The sequence below is a fragment of the Lithobates pipiens genome, unplaced genomic scaffold (genome assembly GCF_037356315.1).
Source record: "Lithobates pipiens isolate NorthernLeopardFrog02 unplaced genomic scaffold, aLitPip1_a1.2 Scaffold_19, whole genome shotgun sequence".
Taxonomy (NCBI): Eukaryota; Metazoa; Chordata; class Amphibia; order Anura; family Ranidae; genus Lithobates; species Lithobates pipiens.
The window spans coordinates 184,616,591-184,632,313 of record NW_027507764.1 but is presented as its reverse complement, the minus strand read 5'-3'; the positions used below and the strand labels follow the sequence as shown (position 1 = coordinate 184,632,313).

The 15,723-nt window shown below is 39.4% G+C and overlaps 1 protein-coding gene across 2 annotated transcripts in view; it reads right to left on the bottom strand.

The window, feature by feature from the left end:
• ULK4 (unc-51 like kinase 4) overlaps positions 1-15,723 on the bottom strand; it is a 951,013-nt gene that overhangs the window by 789,411 nt on the left and 145,879 nt on the right. For both annotated transcript variants that reach the window (XM_077491567.1, XM_077491568.1), the window contains exon 17: positions 13,555-13,633. In XM_077491567.1, coding sequence (XP_077347693.1) covers positions 13,555-13,633 — 79 coding nt within the window. The remainder of the gene's footprint in view (positions 1-13,554; positions 13,634-15,723) is intronic.

Genomic DNA, 15,723 nt, shown 5'->3' with positions numbered 1-15,723 from the left:
CCAAACATGTGGAAGAAGGTGCTCTGGTCAGATGAAACCAAAATCAAACTTTTTGCCCACAATGCAAAACGATATGTTTGGCGTAAAAGCAACACAGCTCATCACCCTCAACACACCATCCCCACTGTCAAACATGGTGGTGGCAGCATCATGGTTTGGGCCTGCTTTTCTTCAGCAGGGACAGGGAAGATGGTTAAAATTAAGGGGAAGATGGATGCAGCCAAATACAGGACCCATTCTGGATGAAAACCTGTTGGAGTCTGCAAAAGACCTGAAACTGGGACGGAGATTTATCTTACAACAAGACAATGATCCCAAACATACAGCAAAATCTACAAAGGAATGGTTCACAAATAAACGTATCCAGGTGTTAGAATGGCCAAGTCAAAGTCCAGACCTGAATCCAATCGAGAATCTGTGGAAAGAACTGAAAACTGCTGTTCACAAACGCTCTCCATCCAACCTCACTGAGCTCGAGCTGTTTTGCAAGGAAGAATGGGCAAGAATTTCAGTCTCTGGATGTGCAAAACTGATAGAGACATGAGACATACCCCAAGCGACTTGCAGCTGTAATCACAGCAAAAGGTGGCTCTACAAAGTATTAACGCAAGGGGGCCGAATAATTTAGCACGCCCCACTTTTCATTTTTTTATTAGTTAAAAAAGTTTCAAAAATCCAATAGATTTCGTTCCACTTCACAATTGTGTCCCACTTGTTGGTGATTCTTCACAAAAAATAAAAATTTTATATCTTTATGTTTGAAGCCTGAAATGTGGCAAAAGGTTGAAAAGTTCAAGGGGGCCGAATACTTTCGCAAGGCACTGTATATAACACACACACACACACACACACACACACATAATATTATATATATATATATATATACACACACACACACATATTATTTTCATAGATTTCTAATGAACTATTAAGCCACTATTGATTCCCACATGGACACTTCCACCTTCCCTATGATCTTCACAGTACAGTTCCCGTGGTGGACACCCATGGGCTGAGCCCTGTTTTTTGGTACTGTGCTTGCCATAGAAGCCACCTTGTGAGTTATAATCAAATTTGGATATTACTCTTATCTGGATTGACAATATTATCTAAATGGATGGTTGCTGACATATATATATATATATATATATATATATATATATATATATATATATATATATATATATTTTTTTGTAGATAGTTGGATTGGGCCTGCTCCTGAAGAAGTGATGTATCACAAAACGCGCATATTGTGTTGCAATCCTTCTGACTTTTTATCCTACATTGGTTTTAATTTTATTCACGATTGTTTAATGTTATATTGCTGCGATTCAGTGAACAGGTATAATTTTTTTACATTGGCTTAACTGTCGATGGATAACTTAATAAAGATTGTCCTTTATGTACTCTTACCTTTGTATATGCACTGCTACTATATTTAGGTCTACTACATCAGCTGTCTGGTACACACCTTATCTAAAGTCCCAAACTCTCTCCTCTTTATATCATCACAGTGTAAGGCATCTAGCAGGGCTGTGATCAATTGACCTCGGGAAGTCTTCCACCTCTGATTCTTAGCCCAAGGGTCAGATTCAGTGTCAGAAGTCAAAGCTTCTTGGCCAAACTTCTCCTATGGATCAAAAGAGTGCAGTTTTCGTGCACTCCTGTGACTCATTACAGCCGACAGTGGGCTTCAGCCTGTCCAGGCTCGGGAAAGTTCCCGGACATATAGTAGGGAACCACCAAGATGCTTGACCCAGCACCTGGCTCAAGCTCTCAGGGATTCACTGAGAGGCTGAGCCAGCCCCTCCCGCCCCCTCCACAGCCCAGTGCTCCAGTGAGTGCTGGAGGGGAGAGTAGAGAGCCGCTGATTGGCATTCACTAGCTCTCTGCTCAGAGCAGAGGGGAGAACTGAGCGATCAGAGATGTTTGATTGTTTAGTTCTCACTGTAGAGCCAGTTCCTGAACAAAAGGAATTTAAGTGCATGGCTAGCTTTGGACAAACTGAGTGACTGGCTCTCTTTAATCTGGTAATCCAACATCCTAATTTGTCAATATGTGAATAGGCATTACAAAACATTTAGCAAGCTTGAAGCAGCTTTCTTGAAGCCCTTTAAACACTTTGGCACTAGTCTTGGAATGCAGAATACATATCTTCATGGAAGTTCTACTTAAACATTGTTTTAACATGTTACAAATCTGAAATATCATCATACTCTATAGCTGTGCAGGGCAATGCACATCTTCACTACAGAATTGGGTAGGCTGTAGGCATAGAAACCTCTTTTATTTAATTTGTTTTATTTAATTTTTTCATTACATTACAATATGTATATATGAATGCAAGTAAATGACTATGGGTCGATTTACTAAAACTGCATAGTGCAAAATCTGGTACAGCCCTGCGTGGAAACCAATCAGCTTTCAGGTTTTATAACCAAAGTTTAATTGAACAAGCCGAAGTTAGAAGCTGATTGGCTACCATGAACACCATATTTTGCACTCTCCAGTTTTAGTAAATCAACCCCTAAGTCTTAATGTCAAACTCTAGTAACTCCTCTGCAGTGGGAGATTTAGCAGCCAACCAGGAACTGCTGCAGTGAATATTTGCTGACAAGGAAAGAGAGTGAGGACCCATTAGTGTGCTTCTCCTTTGCTGTCTCGTCAGCAGGAGAATAGTGTGTTTTGACCCATGTTCTTTACCAAGTTGTGGTGGTCAAGAATATCCAGATCACAAAACTGGCTGAACAGAATTATAAATCCTCTGCAAGTAAAACAATCCTCATGTTTGTACTCTGTATTTAGGTGCTTACCTGCCACTAATCTTTTATAACATGGTACAGTTAATAGCAGTCGATTACAATAGACAATAAAGTAATCAGCATTCAGTACACAACCAAAAAGTATGTCAATAGTTACTAAATATTCTGATAAAACACAGGCTCGTAGTCCCAAAGGTGGCCCAACATGCATTGAAAAATTATCAATTTATTTTCTTATCAATCTTTTCTAATAGGCATAATCAATCTATAGTTGACAATCCATTTGATTGATAAACCACACGTGGGGAAGTGGATTTAGATAGCTAAACTATTATCATAAATTATTGACTGCATCTCCGTTTCCACCATGAATTCTACTAATCCGATTGGTCGTAATACAACTGTATTCAAAACCAAAAAGATATCTCAGTGCTGCAGACAGATGTAAATGACCGATAAGATTTCGTCCTGGCCAATCAAATGAAATAGAGTCTAAATTCTTTGGAGGGGAAATTATGGCCATTCGACTGTTGATTACAAATCAAACAGATTTTTGAAAAATCAAAGCATTGTGGCCACAATAAGACATGTTGCATGCTTATACAGTTAGACAGTTCTAAGAGTACAAAAACTAGGTTGTACAGTTCGTTATCAAAACAAGAATAGCTAGCAACCTATAAAAACTTTTATCAATTCCAGTGCCCACAAAAGTTATGCATGGAGCTGAAATGTTAACCAGATTGTCTTTTCAGCGAAAGTCTTAGGCTCCATGCACACTGGAGCTCATAAACTGCAGTTTATTGGAGTTTGGGAGTTTTTTTTTAAAAGCCCATAAACTTAACTCTATGTTAGCCTATGTGTCCATGCACACATGGACGTTTTTTAGCTTTAATGAGCAGTGGAGTTTATGGGCTTTTTTCTGAACGCCAGAAATTCGCATTCAAAGTGCCGTTTTTCACCGTCAAAAAACGACAAACGCAGATAAACGCTCATAAACGCTTATAAACGCTCATAAATACGCATTAAGTAGTGTTCGGCATTCTATTTTTTCAATGCATTGTGGGAGTTTGAAATGCACTGTGGGATTTTTGGAGTGTCCTTTGTGAAAACGCCCATAAACGCACGTTTTTCAACCAGCGTTTTCTGCCAGCAATCTGGCGTCCAGAAAAAGCTTTTTTGAGCTTCAGTGTGCATGGAGCCTTATAAGGGACATGGTATAACCATACCTGGGACATTAGGTTAAAAAGGTCCACCCTCATATTCAAGGAAACAGCTTCTACATTTTTAGCTTCTACAGTCGAAAAAAGACCTTATTGGGTTAAAGTGGCGTTGAACTCAAAAAGTCAAGATTTGTTATAGGGAATATTTAACAGTGTTGACTGTAGATAAGCAGTGCCCAGAAAATGTAAATTTTGTCCTGAATTCCGCCAAAAAAATAGCAGTGCCCTTCCTGGTATGTGAGGGTGCCTAGGTACCTACTGTCTAGGTGCCTGCTGCCTCATGACTGTATATCTGCAATGTGAGATATAAGGAACTGCTGCCTAGGACTGCTAGACTCAGGAGATCTGGAGTGAGGTTTGATGATGTCACTACTATGCTGCTCGCTGTCATTCTCTCTAAAGGTTCAGAAATGAGAAAGCAAAAGCCCCATTTCCATCAAGAAGGCATCCTCCACACAAAGACCCATTACAGCACAAGGCATGGTAAGTCAGTTGCTAGGGAAGCACCGGCAATACCGAGGACAAGTCCCCAACCTTCTGCCTGCCTTTTTGTGCACAGCATCCAGAGTTCAGTCCAACTTTAAGTATATGATCAAATAATAAAAAGACAGGCACATACTATATAAAACAAAATGGATGAATCAAAAGATCACACTATTAGATAAAGATCTAGCAAATAAGAATAAAACACAAGTATATATTCTACGCACTCTGCAGTCCTTTGCCTCTATAAATCACTTTTTCCCTCCTATAATCTTATGATATTTTCATATAGAGCACTTGACAAGCCTTGTCATACCAGTTACGAGATAAAATGAAAATCTTGTCGCAGCTGTTTTACAGATGACCTTCAAAGCCGCTGGAGAGTTCTCCTTAGCACAGAATGCATAGCTGTTAAAACTTCACTCTAATTGAGTGACGCTAATGCCACACAAAAATGCTTTAGCTAACACTGCAGATATAGCTGGTAAAGATCAAGTGTTTATACAAAGATGCCATCCATTTTTTAAATTTTTTTTTTCAACCGGCATTTTGCCAGCAGGTCAAACTTACCAATAACAATGCATAAAATTGGATTTTATAATCCCAGGAAAACAGAAAAGCAGCATGACACAACGCTCTTCCATCCAAGTAACTAATGAATGCACCATAACGTGGATTTATGTTAGCCTGGATAGTAGCAATTAATTTCATTTCCTAGTGAGCTAGGAAATTACAATTAAATACTGTGCTATTAAATAGCATACCATGGTCCAGCATTTCTTTAATAAAAAAGGGGGAAAAAAAACTGCTTTTTAAATGACCTTCCTATCATACAGCTTAAGCAAACAGCAATTTCAGACTGTTAATATGTTCATAGTTTTACCACTTATATGCACACTGCTAAATAATTAATTTTAACGTCCCTTCAGTAAATTAAATCAGCCTGGAATGTAAGAACTAACAAATTAACCACAGCTGTGATTTTCTCAGAGATATCAAGCGTATTAACGTCCGTAGTCCTACTCCAAAATGCAGGTACATAAATGCTTGAAAAACACAAAATGGAGACAGTTGAAGACATGTTCCATAATTAGGATTTCTTGAAATTAAATCGAAGCCAAGGACTGTAGGCTTGAGAGATGTCAGAGTGCCCTCTACTGATGTATTCTGGCAGGAGAGACTGGGAAACCAAGAGCCCAGGAGATAAATTTTCTGGTCTGAATGATCAGTATAGTCTCAAAACGACATCCCGGTACAGAAAGGTAAATGGGTGCGTGGTTGTAGGATGACAAAATATTAATATAGCTTTTCAAGGACAATCATGGGTCTATTTGTTAAACAAAAGAGAAGGAAACAGGCTTCAGTTCTTGTTTTAATCAACTGGATAGCAACTCGAAATTTCTAGTAAAAAAAACAAATATTGATACAGGTAACTTTTATAAGGATCATGTAAATCCAGCTACCGCACACTTGACAAATGTCGAAAGCAGCTTAGAATAGGTAAAAGTACGCTCAGCTGAACTAAAAACGGAACACTTGAAAGTATACAGAGAAAACAACCTTCTTGCTTTGGGTTTTGGTTTTGGATTCATACATAGGGGTTGATTTACTAAAACTGGAGTGTGAAAAATGTGGTGAAGATCTGCATAGAAATCGGCCTAAAGGTTTTTTTGTCAAAGCTTTACGGCTTCCCACTTAGCCACTGTACATAAACGGCCGATTGGGAAGAGCATCTTTCTGACTTCAGAAGCGTGGTTGTGCAGTGGGGCGATCCCTTGACTGCTGTGTCCCTTAGACACAGCACATCATAGCCATCACATGATCGGGAGGGCTCTCTGATTGGCCCTCCCGATCATGTGATGGCTATGTCCAATCACAGCCATCACACAATATAAACAGAAGCACGTGTCTCTGTGTCGGCTCTCCTCCTGAGCTCAGTGAGAACTCAGTGAGGGGGGAAGATAGAGGGATTGCTGCAGCCAGGCAGCAATCCGTGTGTAGCTGATGATTTTACTGTTCAGCTACACTCAGATCACACACACTAAAGCCATCCCACACCAGAGCACAAAGCACCATCTGTCCCTGTCCACAGCAACATCTGTACTAGTGTCCAATCAACATCTGTTACAGTGTAAAGTGCACAAAAACAACATCTGTCACAGTGTGCCAAATAATAAATAAATAAATACAAAAAATTAAAGAGACCCCCGGCTCCCCCGTGTGCATGTGCAAGCGCACGCATTGGTCCCGTACGCATACGTAAACGGCAATTGCACCACACATGACATATTGTCGTGATTGTCAGAGCATGAGCACTACAGGACTCCTCTGTAACGCTAAACTGGTAACCTGTAAAGGCTTATAAAGCGTCACCTATGCAGATTTTTAAATACCGTAGGTTGACGCCATTCCACAAGCATGCGCAATTTTTAAAGAGTGACATGTTTGGTATCTATTTACTCGGTGCCACACAACAAATCACAATATATTTTATATTTTACCAAAAATTGGGTATTGTATTGTATTTATGTGCATTCAAATATCTTAAAGTGTATTTTTTTTCCAAACAATTCGAAAGTGATCGAAAAACCGCTGCACAAATATCATGTGACATAAAAAAAATTGCAAATGCCATCATTTTATTCTCTAGGACCTCTGCTAAAAAATATAAAATGTTTGCAAGTATGCCTATGCCATGTGTGAGAAACAGCTTTTCATTTAATTTCTTTATTTTCCAAATAATTGTGGGAAAAAATGACAACTTAAAAAAAACTCATCATGCCTCTTACTAAATATATTAGACTATCTATTTTGCAAAAAGGTGTCATTTGGGGGGTATTTGTACTGTCTTGGCATATTAGGCCTCAGGGAAATGAGGCAGTTAGTACATCAGGTATGATCAATTGATCTAAAAATAGAGCAGTTTTACCTCAAGCGCCCGCACTGCCCCAGTGTGAAAGGGGCCTTAGGCTTGCCATACATTATAAAATGTCCTTCTACAAGTTTCCTTTAGGCTAGGTTTCCACTATTGCGACCCCAAAGCCGCACGATTTATATAACTTTGCAATGCAATTTTTGATGCAATGTTATGCAACTAGAGTCGCACCAATCAGAACGGGGACCATTGAAATACATGGAATTTTGACTTGTCATGCGACTTCACAAGTCAAGTCGCACAACAACTAACAGTAGTGGAAACAGAGCCTTTAGCCCAATACACGCAATTAGATTTTCTTCAATTTACCAAAACCATGTACTGAAAAGGCCTGCCTGATTGCATACAAATTGAAACTCCTAAGGTTTGACCTTATATAGTTTGGGTAAATCTGAAGACAAAAATCTGCCTATGTGTGTATGGGGTCTTAGATTTACCAAAACTATATAATATGAGGTTACATCTAAACACTTTAAATGTTGTATGCAATCAGGCAGGCCCTTCCACTACATAGTTGAAGGTAAAGCTAAAAGAAATTGAACAAGAAAATTGTAAAATGTATGGTCAGCTTAAGGCTCGATTCACACTAATGCATTTTTTGATGCATTTTGTATTTTGAGAAGTGCAGGGAATTTTTTTTAAGATGGGTTCTTATGGAACATGTTCACATTGATGCATTTTTGTGCCTCTGCATTTTTGGAAAGGGTCAGGGACTTTTTTCCCCGTATTGCGTGTAATAGAGTTTAATGGACCTGCATCCAAAATACAAGTACCTTTTATTTTTTAACCGCAATTTTACCGTAATGTGCTTTTTTTAAAAGCTGTATATAACTGGCTGCTAAGGAGGGGGCTGGGAAGCCGGCCGCCGCGTCCGTAATAACCGATGAGTCATCAGCTGTCAGCGGGCTTCCCCACTGAATGTAAAAAATAAATATATAAAGAATTGTCGGATTTTAAAAAATTGGGAGAAAAAAGCGAGTGGTCTCCCCCAGGTCTATACCAGGCCCTTGGGTCTAGTATGGATTCGGAGGGATCCCCCCGCAAGCCAATTTTTTTTTTTTAATGTTGTGGAGTCCCCCCCCCCCAAAATACTTACCAGACCCTTATCTGTGCATGCAGCCTGGCAGGTCAGGAAAGGGAAGGGACTAGCGTGCCCCCCCCTTAACCATACCAGACTGCATGCCCTCAACGTGGGGGGGGTGGGTGCTTTGGGGCGGGGGGGCTCTGCTCCCCCCACCCCAAACCACCTTGTCCCCATGGTGATGAGGACAAGGACCTCTTCCCAACAACCCTTCCCCGATGGTTGTTGGGGTCTGCGGGTGGGGGGTTATTGGAATCTAGAAGCCCCCTTTCACAAGGGGGGCCCCAGATCCCGGCCTCCCCCCTATGTGAGAGTATATACAGTGCAAAAAAGAAAACCTGTACGCAGTAAAATTGCGATAAAACGTGTGTTCAAGCACTGCAAAAAGCACTGCAGAAACACTCAACAGTAACATGCATAGATGTGAATCGAGCCTAAATCAACCCCAGGGAAATATTGTCCAACACACCCTACTGCAGATCCATTGCTGGCTCTCATGTAAAGAAAGTTTGAGAATGTGAACGCCTGAATTTTTTCCGCAGATGTCAATCCGATTCTAACCTGCCTAGAATCCAATTAGTATTGCATCCAGGGGAAGTTACACAGAATATGTTTTACTTTCCCACATGTAAGGAACTCTGTGAAATGTGGCTGCAACATTGAAAACTCGGAATAAGATAAACTGAATGGAATCAATTACTTTAGCAGTCAGTCTTCATTCTATGGCAGTAGTGGTTCAATAATTTGTTTAATGTATTGCCTGGAAATGCTCTTTAACCCACAGATGCCCACAATCTGTAGAGTAATGCTCTTCGGTACAGTTCTCTGTGCTCAAAGAACATTAATCTATGTTTTACTTTAGAATTGGAGGCATGCACTTTGGAACAGAGCTGCATTAATTGGTACACTTTATATCAGCTTGGAGTTCAGCTTTAAATTTAGCATGTTTCTATAAAACAATGTCTACCAGGTATCTGGAGCTCATTTACTGCTGATATTTTTGGACTCCTTCTTTTGCACCCCAAAATAAAAAGTAAGATATTCTGTATTCAATAGTTATAGTCTTTGTTACTATAACTAAGCTATATGCCTAAGCATAATTAGAGTATTTGTGAACCTAAATCCTACCAATTACATCATGGTATTACTTACCCACTGGTTAAGCACACCATTTAATCTCAAAATGTAAACCTCCCTAGGGTGCTGTGAGCAGATCCAAAAAATTGACACTCATCAGCTTGGGCCAACATCACAAGTCTCAGTAGCGCTTTAGCTCTATAGAGAAGGTCAAAGGCATCCTCAGGCTGTACAGATGGATAAAGGGATGATTGGCACCCCTTGACAACCCCTGCCTACAGCCATGTGAGGCAAGGCAAATGTCATGCAGAGAGGCAGAAGGAGTGGGACACTAATAGGCATACACATTAGAGGCAGGTAGAGAGGTAGGTGAAAAGGTGCACACAGAGTGTACTGGATGCAGTATGACACCCAGTACACTTATACCGAGAACAACAGGGATAGGCGAGGGGTGTGGTAAAGTGCATGTTGAAGCATGCTAATGTGCACTGTTGCACATTTTTAACAGGTGCTGCAATGCACCTTGTATTGAATGCCAACATGCAGCATAATGCACACTTTAACACATGCATTTTCGTACATTTCAATTTATTAAAAAAAAAAAAAACATCAAAGAAAAAACATAGGTGTGAATAGACTGAAAATATTATTATTATTTAAAGGTACTTATATAGCGGCATCAATTTACACAGCGCTTTACATATACATTGTTCATTCACACCGGTCCCTACCCTCAAGGAGCTTACAATCTAAGGTCCCTAACTCACATTCATATGCTAGGGCCAATTTAGACAGAAGCCAATTAACCTACCAGCACGTCTTTGGAGTGTGGGAGGAAACCGGAGTACCAGGAGGAAACCCACGCAGGCACAGGGAGAACATACAAACTTCAGGCAGATAGTGTCATGGTTGGGATTTGAACCAGTGTCGCTTTTTACTGCTAGGTGAGAGTACTACCCACTACACCACTGTGCTGCCTATCACTAACCATGCCGTTCCATCAAAAAACGGCAATATTTATTATAGCAAAAAGTACAAAATATTGTGTGTTTTTTTTTCAAAATTGCCGCTCTGTCTTTGTTTATAGCGCAAAAAATAAAAACCGCAAAGATGATCAAATACCACCAAAAGAAAGCTGTATTTGTGGGGAAAAAAGGACGTCAATTTTGTTTGGGTGCAGTTACGACCGCACAATTGTCAGTTAAAGCGACGCAGTGTCGAAGCGCAAATAATGGCCTGGTCATTCAGCAGCCAAATCTTCCGGGGCTGAAGTGGGTAAATATCTTATACAGAATAATGTAAATAAATGTGGTCTTCTTCCAGTTTTTTTCTGATACAGAAGTGAAGTAGTTAAGCTGTATATGAAATCACACGCAATTTTGAGACCTTTTTACAGAATAACTATGAAACCTGTCACCACATCACTATGCCACAAGCCTTGGGAAAAAAAAATATTAATACATCGTAATATAGCCAACACTAATGGCCATGCAGAAACACAGCCTGTTTAAAAGGTCTGATTTTCCACTCTAATTGTCCATATGTTCCAAGAAAAAAAACACAGTTCTTCCCTACTGTGCTTATATGAAATTTCCATATTTGTATAACCAATGATAAACTTTGTGAACAATTAGTCGCCCTACATGGAAAAAAAAAAAATCGAAACACAGCAATAATCTTAGCTGTGACACTTTAGGGGTTCTCCGCATGGCATGTGTTGAAAGAAAGAAGGCCTTTCAAGCGAAATTGCTGACTTTCATGATACACTTTCTTTTAAAAAATAAAATTGAAATATGGACTGTTGTTGCTATGGCAACATAGATATTCAGTGTCCAACACTTGCAAGAACCCCAGTAATCCAGCAATCAACAATACCCCTGCTACATTCATTTGTAAGGTTACCAGCACATACTGTAACCAAGACTCTAATAGAAAAACAGAAAGACAAACTGTTATCATTCACTAATAACTAAGATCACCCCACAAAGTAAAATAGTGTACACTTTCTATAGGATTATTTAAGTGTGTGTGTGCACGCCTAACTAAACCTCCAGGAAAAAAAAAATTTATCAATTATATATATATATATATATATATATATATATATATATATATATATATATATATATATAATCGATAAAGTAGGTTAGGCTTGTAAGGTTTTAGTCGTATGAGAACAGGTTTTCATCTATGAAATCAAAGTTAATCTCATGCTATCCTTCAGAACTTCTTTAGAGCCTCTCCCATCCTCTAGAACTCTCTACCTCAATCTGTCCTGCTATCATCAACTCTGGCTTCCTTTAGGTGATCCCTGAAAACTCATCTCTTCAGGGAAGCCTATCACACCTCCAACTAATCTTTTATCACTTCCATCAGCTCATCCCCCACAGTTACAACCTTCTGTACCACTTGGCCCACCCTATTAGATTGTAAGCTCTTTTGAGCAATTCCTTCTTAACACACTTGTATTTTATTGCATTGTAACGTCTGTCTCCCTTTTATATTGTAAAGCTATATAAATTACAGATAATAGAATTAATTACTATGGTAACTATCTTTTTGCATTGCCTTTGGTAAATGGTGGGTGGCACAGTGGTGTAGTGGTTAGCACTCTCGTCTAGCAGTAAGAAGGTTCAAATCCCAACCGCGACACTACCTGCCTGGAGTTTGCATGTTCTCCCTGTGCCTGCGTGGGTTTCCTCCAGGTACACCGGTTTCCTCCCACTATCCAAAGACATGCAGGTAGGTTAATTGGCTTCTGTCCAAAATTGGTCCTAGTATATGAATGGGGACCTTGGATTGTGGGCCTGATGTGAGTGTGCAATGTACAGGGATAGGGACAATTGTAGACACTCGCTCAGGTTGAACTGGATGGACTGGTGTCTTTATTCAACCTTACTAACTATGAAATTATGAAATGAGAAATGCAGCATGCTTTAATGTGCCTTCAACATGCATCTGGGATGCATTTGAGCTGCTTCTGACCTCCTTTGAAGCTTGTTTTGCATTTTGTTTGACATCAGTAAAATGCTGGCATACACAAATCCAAACATATTTACTGTACGTTTCAAAAGCTTCTCATAATGGGGCAGGCACTATGGTTTAATAAAAAGAAAAATAGGTCTTAAAAATTAACCAGCTTAGATGAAAGAATTGGTGATGACCATTATAGGTATACATGAAGGATCTCTGACATTTACCACCATCTATAGGATGAAGTTACAGGTAATGGATATTGGTGTGCAGCTGACTGCCCATCTGTCTTATCAAAGGACTGTGCAGCCAAATTGTTATTAGTCTATCTCTAGCCTGAAGGTTTCTTTACACCAACTGCACTTGCAAATATATACATTGATGTCTGCTGCAGAATGCAGGACTTTCCAATGTACAGCACAATGCTAGACAATACGTCTGATTTACATTAGCCCTGTAATATCAAACCAGATTGAGGATGAAGGACTACTTAATAGTCTACTAAAAACCTAATGAAAAAAAACTGCGTGGACTTAAATCTGCTATGCATTTCAGGATTCATAACAGAGGAAAATGACAGCTAAGAAACTTCTATATAAACACCTGAAATATAATGTATAATAAATACATGCTAAATGAAATGCAAATATTGAATTGCACAAACATCATAGTTCTCAATATTTTTTTTATTTTTTTTATTGTGTGTACTGCATGCGTGTGTGTATATATATATATATATATAATTTTATACAACTGTTTGCAGTGGTAATGTGTGATATTAATTTGTTTTAAACAGACAATACTGTTGAGTGAAGTCTGCATACTGGCTTCAAAGAAATGGAGGAGTTCTTAAGGCCCTGTTAATTTTAGTGACCAACCTCTAATTTCACCAAAAAAAAAATGAAATCTATTTTGATTTAGGGTGAACAAGTTACTATCTAGGTGCAGTTATAATCAATATTTAAAATGTATAAATTTTTATACAATGCTAATCAATAATTTAAGAATCATCCTTTAATGTACCTCTACAACAGGAACATCTTCTTTAAGCTCCGTCGTATGCGCAGCCAATAGGCCAATGACTCTCACCACTTTTGCACGTCTGAAAAGAGAAAATAAACACATGATAACAAGTACTTACAGTGAAAAGATGAGCTGATAGGAATTCTAATGGACTAGTACACAGCTTCCCTTTTCTCAATAACTCCTTAGCCTTGGATCAACACAGTACAAAGCTTTGAAATTACACAAAGTACACAACTTACACAAACTTACTGAAGCCACACTACTTAAAAAAAGTAGAACTATAGACAAAACTTTTTTTTTTCCATTTTGGATAGAGTAAGGGAGGAAAGCCTGGCAAATTAAGGCAATTCCTTAGGGACCCCCAGGTCACCAGAACTAGTGTGCCCGTTGGAAGATTTCCCCTCTGTTACTTTTCTGGGGACAACCCAAGATTTGGGATTTGCGTTAATTTCACTTTCAATGATAATGGTAAGCAGGTCAAATAGAGAGGGTGGTGAATCTCCTTAACAGGGGCACAGACAATAATAAAGACTGACAAGCATTCTGATCTCTCTGCACTCTATCTACAAAGGCAAAAAAAATTAAAAATTATATATATATATATATATATATATATATATATATATATATATATATATATATCTTTAGTTATCATTTTTCATACAAAAAATACACTAACTGGCAATAGGAAACTCTTTGGAGATTGGCCATTTCCAGAGAACTAACCAAGCTGGGTGTGAATACAGCAGCAACTGCATCACACAGATCTGATTTGGGAATAGAGAGTATAAAAGTCAACCTTCCATCAATTGTACTGCAAGAAGATTATAATTGTTACAACAAGCCCTTACACTTTGTACTCTCACCAATTATTTTTTTTTTTTATCTAGGCTACACAAACTATTCACCAATGACCCCACAATAGATATGACAACAGTAGTGACATCTCATGGACTGGCACAATCACCACGTGTTCATCACTTCTATAACATGGCCAATAAAAAAAACAGGTTCATAATAAAACAGCTGACAAACAAATGGTGCTGGCTATAGCAGTCTCCACTCTTTCGGGAAGTCTTGTACTTTGTTTTTATGGAGCTGGTTTTGTGGATAGGACTTCAGGTCATGCTGGAGAATCAACAAGCCTTCCTCGGCGTTTGACAGGGTGGCCTGGGACTTTATGTTTCAAATGTTGGAATCCCTGGGCCTACCACCATCGATGTTAAACTTGATCAAGACCCTTTACTCTAACCCCACAGCTAAAGTAAGAGTGAATGGCCACCTGTCAGATGCCTTCCCCATCGCAAATGGTACCCGCCAGGGCTGTCCGCTCTCCCCACTAATTTTTATTCTTACACTTGAACCCCTCCTCAACTGCATTAGAGCGGACCAGGCCATTAAAGGGATACAAATACACCATCGTCAGTTTAAAACAGCGGCCTTTGCAGACGACATCCTCTTATTTTTAACAGACCCCCTGTCAACTATCCCTGCCCTGCTTTCCACACTGCAACATTATCATATCCTGTCCAACCTTCAAATTAATTATTCGAAGTCCACTGCTCTTAACCTGACTCTTTCAAAAGAGACCTGTAACCAATGCAAAGCTAAATTCCCATTCATTTGGAGTACACATGACATCAAATACCTAGGAATTCACCTTACCACGTCTATCCAAGATTGGTATGCTTCTAACTTTCTACCGCTACTCCGATCTATTACCAAAGATCTTTCCAAGTGGTCGGGAGGGTTGTTTTCTTGGTTCGGGAGAATAGCCATAATCAAGATGAATATTCTTCCTAGGGTGCTATACATCTTACAGGCTCTTCCCATTACAGTCCCGAACATGTTCTTTGCCTCTCTGCGTAGACTTTGCACTTAGTTTATTTGGGGACAGGCATCTCCCCGACTTAGTTTCCTGAAACTCACCGCCCCTAAGAATGTGGGGGGTTTGGGTCTTCCAGACATTTATAAATACTACCTCTCTAGCCACCTCACCAGGGTCCTCGATTGGAACTTACACGCTCAGGGGAAGGATTGGGTGCAACTTGAGAAATCCCTAATCCCATCGTTACTGGGGTCACTTCCTTGGATACATACGAAACACATACCACTCGCCATACGAAACCATCCCCTAATTAGTCCCACGTTAATCGCATCCAAAGA